The sequence below is a fragment of the Crocodylus porosus genome, unplaced genomic scaffold, assembly GCF_001723895.1.
Source record: "Crocodylus porosus isolate Cpor-Errol unplaced genomic scaffold, CroPor_comp1, whole genome shotgun sequence".
NCBI classification, from domain to species: Eukaryota; Metazoa; Chordata; order Crocodylia; family Crocodylidae; genus Crocodylus; species Crocodylus porosus.
Window position 1 is genome coordinate 20,691,467 of NW_017728911.1, and position 5,556 is coordinate 20,697,022.

Here is a 5,556-nt window from a genome sequence, read left to right on the forward strand (position 1 = left end):
CCCACTTTCCCTGCCACTCCCCACCCCCCCACTCCCTACTTAACTGGGGACAGCTCCTGGGTCATAGCTTTGCACCGCTCCTGTTTGCCTGCATGCAAGGCATTTGCTAGGGCAGCAGCGGCCACCATAGAGACACTCTGGCTGGATGCGAAGGTGTTTCTGGAGGTCCGAGCCCCAGCTTGTCTCAGGGCACAGTGGGGAACCATGCTCTGTGCTGCTTTTCTCTGTGGTGTTTTTATTTGATACCTGGAAATCCAGGTATCAAACTTTGAGCCCATGCTGCAAATATGCAGTGCTTGTCTGGAGATGCCCTGTGAGATCAGATGTAAACAAAGACCATCTCTCTCAGTCATGTTTGTTAGAGACCAATAAATGTGATCTCAGTTTTGTAATTTCATTGGGTATCATCCTATATAAGACCTCTGGATCTTTGACAGTATTGCTGGATAGATCACAGATCACAGTATCTTGTGAGACCCTCCCTTGACTGAAAAGAATGCATTGTTTGATTCAGTAGCTGTATCAATACATGCATTGCACAAGACAATTCAGCATTTCTACATATGGCTGTTAATTTGGAAATATATAGGCATGTTTCATATATGATAATTATTTAGTGGGCAGTATGATTATTCCTACATGAAAATGTGATGAAACTGAAGGAAAAATTGTACAGTTGTACATGTGGCAACAATATCCCACAGGAAACCACAATGACTGCTTTGCTTCTTCTAGTAGAAGAGATTCTTGAATTATCCTACATTAGCAAACTTGCCATAATTAGCATTTACTACTTTCAAACATCATCTCCTTTAGAGGGAGCTATCTTCTTAGGAATGCTGATCCAGCAGCATACAATTATGAGATCAAAGGCACCAAGGAAAGAAATGAGGCAAGGATCAAAGGCAAACCATTGGCCAGTTAGTATGCTGTGATGCATGTTTTGTGGGCCAGGCCCTGACATGCTCATTTTCTTGAGAAAAAAGCTCCCACTGAAATCCTGGCCCCATTGAAGTAAATGGGAGTTTTGCTGTTGACTTGACTAGATCCGAGGTTTTAGTTAGCCTAGGAGTTTTGCTTGAGTAAAGATTGCACAAACACTGAAGGATTATGTAGTGTAAACAGCAACGAAGCTTGTAGCTACAGCTTTTAAGGTGCAAGAAACGGCAGCATCTATATTTCATAAACCTGAGCACAAGTGCTGTAATGATGGCATGCCTCTAGTAGGTCAGAAAGGGAGAGGATCCCATGTTCTCCACAAATCTGCTTGCCCCACTAAAGCCAATTACAGTGTGCCCGAATTACAGGATGTCAGGGTTTGGCCCTGCATGAGCAGATGAAACAAATGTAATTATTATTGAAATTGGCCTGGACTTTGCTGATAGAAGCAAAAATTATGCAGTGAAGTCCTGTAGGAGACGATGTGAATTATACCGCATGCTCTGCCAGTCTTTCCCTCTATGCATCTAATCTCAGTGCAATTGTAGCTGATGGCAAAATTCCAGTTGCCTTCAATAGGAACAGGATGGAGCTATATGTTTTGATAGGATTCAGACTGTGCTGTTTAACTGTGCATGGAGAAAGCTTGCTTTATTTTAATGTAAAGGATTTTAGAATACTAATTTTCCTTCTGTCCAGATTTTTAAATGGGAGGCAATTTGAGGTGCTGACTGGGATGTCTGATGCCTCTGTGGCATTGGTGTGTATACATCTGATTATTTCTGATGATCTACCCCAGACCTGAATCTAAATACTGAAAGCATTAACAGTTCTTAACAATTAGACAGACTTTCATGTTACAAGCACTGCCTAGACATTAAATAGAGTGAAGTTGTTAGCTGCGTTAATCCAAAGTTAGGTAAAAGGCAGGACAGACTAACTTCGTCAGAGCTTTCATATCTTTCAGCCTGCTTCATCAGAGGCTGTGAATGATGAAATAGCATCTGATGAAGTACTCTGTAGCCTACGAAAGCGCATGCCCCCCTGAATGAGTTAATCTATAAGATGCCATGCCATGCTGCCTGCCTTCTGCCAGACATTAAATAATTAAAACCCTGACATCTATGTCAGGTAAGAGTAAATAATATTGTCATTATCATCACCATTATCAGCCATTTTTACAAAGATGGAAATTAAGGTATGAGGATTTAGTGACTTGTCCAATCCACAGTGGTAGAGACCATTGGACAACAAAATATTTCAAGCATCCTTATTTCGACTTTTATATAACTGAGGGGTCTGAATCCAGAACCATTGAAATGGCTAATCAAGCAGTTGGTTTTTGTGTGTGAAAAAGGAGTATTAATGTTTTTCATTCATAGTAACATCCTCATGCTTATTATGGTGATTGGAATTACTAAAACTATATAAGCATCAATTCAACAAATTGTTTAGACTCTGTGTGTGTGTGTGTGTGTGTGTGTGTGTGTGTGTGTGTGTGTGGTGTCTTATACTTAGTATATTGATCATTACCATGAATAGTAAACACACTACAAATAGTATTAAATATTTGCAGAATTTGGGCCTGATCCTTCTTCCTGTGAAGTCTGTGGCAAAATTTCCAAAGACTTCAGAGGTGCAGAATCAAGCCTTCAATAACCAAATACTGACATTCAGAATCTACCCAGAGAAAGATCAGCAAACAGCAGGCGACATGAGATTTCTGTAAGTGATAAATAACTTTGAAAATAATTAAATAATTCTAGTATAACAAAGTGCCTGGTAAAAATGTGTGAAATACTTGTTATATTATTAGAAAGAGAAAACAAAGATTTACTTGCTAATAATAAGTGTTTCCTCTCCACTGATCCAAACTCTCACAAATTCTCCATACATCTTATTGTAATAGTTGCAGGCCTTGCCTACTCCCATCCAAAGAAATCTCCCATGTGAAATGAGGGCACCGACTCCCATACAATAACAAGGCCCTACAGAAAAAATGAAAGAAAATTACACATTTTAGCAAAGATTGGTTACAAAATATGCCAAAATCACTCTTTGCACAGGATCTTTTGCTTCATGGTCAAGGTCTATATTTGGATGCTTGATCTCAGATAAAATTTCCTTACAACAATCTGACCTAGGGCAACTTTTAATCTATGGAGCTGAGAGAGAATGTACCAGCTGCACAAATTCGGTGCTATGCCCCACAAACAGCTTGTAAGCACACAGTAAACTAAGTTCTGAATCTGTTCTTGATACTTCAGTTAGACAGTTGTTGAATTGTCCTCCACTAGTAGAATGCCTACATATCAAGAAGTAAACTACAGCTCAAAGACTAATGTCATCATATTATTGTTTATCCACTGATAAATTTAACAAGTAGTTTGAAAAATGTGTGTGGAACTTATGTTACGCTGTGATGATTAACTGACACAAATTCAACTTCTTGGCTTTTTTTTATCATATAAATAGTAGTACATAAAGAAGGCACAGACTTAGAAAACAGATGCATTTAAGAGCATTTTATTCAGTGATCTTATGGATATGACTTTCTCAAGAAAGAGGCTAGTACTGGATACTCTGAAGGTAGCTAATGGACAGAATTCTGAACTTATTTCTCCTGAGAAGTCTAGATAACTGTATTGGCTTAAAACAATACTAGAACTGAACTGGTATCACTGAGAAAAGGCTTTGAATGGTTTTGGAACTCTGTTTTACAAGGAAACCTCTGCTTTTGCTGACAGCTTCCACTCTAATTTCATGGCGTTTATTCAGATCCATGACACAAAGCAAGTTCAATATTTAAAGAAAAGTTTTGTATTTTATGCAGGACACGAGGTTTACAAGTTCCTTAAGATTTCAGCCTTTATAGACAGGAATCATAAGAAAGCCAATACATAGCCTGTGAATTTAGGCAAATTAATGTATTATTACTTGACTAATTCTATAAAGCATTCAGGTTAGACTCAAAAACCCCTGTGAATGCTTTTCCAATATTCTTTAAACTCTCCAGAAGGAATTGTTCAATGAGAGGTATCAGGTTTGGCTATCCTTTCCTGCTAGTTTCACTCTATCACCTCACTATTAGCTAATGTTATTCTTGATCCATACCAGTGTGAAGTGCACATTGTATTCTAACAAATGATCATTCATTAAACTATACCTGATGGAGAAAAACCTGAATTAGTGACAGCTGTGAAATGATTCTAAAACTATTGCAGGAAGTCATGAAACTGGGATATCATCCCCTAAGAAAAAATTCTTTAGTGTCAAAAGCATAGAGAAATGTAGGTAATGAAAGGGTTCCCGAACGATTGCATCCCCTCAGTTAGTGTGATTTCTACCAGCAAGTGCTTTCCAAAGCTGTAAAGTTTTTCAAAGGTGATAAGATATAAAGCTCTAAAGCATACATGAAAATGATACAGAAGGTAGAAAACTGATTTTGTTTAAAATTCTTATCTTCCTATCATGCAAGACTCTATTCAGTGGAAAGCAAATAAAGGAATACTTATTCCTACCAAGCCCATTTTACAATGCAAGACTGGGAGTCAAGCTGGGCCCTTCAGATTTTTCCTTTTGCTTGTCTTTATTTTATAAACTTCCTTGTTAGGAGCTTCTGAAACATCACTTTCCTTTTTTTTATCCTTATTTGAAAAGCAAAAGAAAAGCTCTGGAGACATTTTGGGAGATACTGTTTCTAATATGGGTTTACCTGGGATTGATGATGTTTCTTCATAATTCCATATTAGGAAAAGAAAGCCTGCGAGGAGGAGTATGGGCACGGTGGCAGCTGGCATGGCTTCTGGCACCACATTGGTGATGTTGTAATGCATTGGATTCAAGGTTTCCAGTATCATCTTTTCCAAGAGAATTTTCTTTGTCTTCTGTGGAAGCAATGGGGAAAGAGGCAGACGGATTCAAATTTGAAAGCACCTTTCACTGTAATCAGTACCTTCCAGACCCTTTGCAGATCCTGTAGCTGGGCAAACTCATTCCAATAGTAGCTTTGTTTTTATAATGAGGCTGGCTGCTTAGACAAGACAAACTAAACCACAAGTCAAAACAGACTTGGAGCAGATACACTTTCTGCCCAGAAAAAAACGACGTTTTTCTGACCTTGGTATTGAAGTTCAGGTTCCTTTTGGATACTTTAGCTGATAGACCTTTTATCTTTGATATTGCCCTTGGCTGGCCAATAATGACGTTTATTCCCGACAACGTGCCAAATTTATAACCAAAATAAAACAAATTAAACTCTCAACAAATGTGGAGGCATTGAATGAGCTTGCATACAGGCTTTGGTCTAAGTCACTGACCCTTTTTTCCCCTTCTAGTATTTATCACTGGTGTTTGTGAGTATCCTTGGATTTCCAAAATAATGCAATGCATTGAATTTTTTATATATTTTCATAATATTTAGCATTGTTGCATAAAGCTTAGCCTACCAAAGTAGACTGTAGGTTCACTGACCTGATGCTGTATCTTTTTTGCGGTAGTGACCAATGCTTGACTCAAAGGACAGCTAAAAAGACAATCACATGATTATCCTACAACACATAAGAGAAGGAAGATTCCTGCTTTTGTTCCTACAGATCTTCTTAAGTTTATTCTATG

The 5,556-nt window shown here is 38.2% G+C and overlaps 1 protein-coding gene across 2 annotated transcripts in view; it reads right to left on the minus strand.

Moving 5' to 3' along the window:
• The window catches only part of LOC109309026 (aromatase), a 22,634-nt gene extending 17,651 nt beyond the window's left edge, over positions 1 to 4,983 (minus strand). Inside the window, exons 1-2 of one of the 2 annotated variants that reach the window (XM_019533586.1) lie at positions 4,655 to 4,983; positions 2,777 to 2,927 (exon numbers count right to left, since the gene is read on the minus strand). In XM_019533586.1, coding sequence (XP_019389131.1) covers positions 2,777 to 2,927; positions 4,655 to 4,799 — 296 coding nt within the window. In that variant the 5' untranslated portion in view covers positions 4,800 to 4,983. The remainder of the gene's footprint in view (positions 1 to 2,776; positions 2,928 to 4,654) is intronic. The other variant, XM_019533585.1, reaches the window with a different exon arrangement.
• Positions 4,984 to 5,556: the final 573 nt, after the last annotated feature.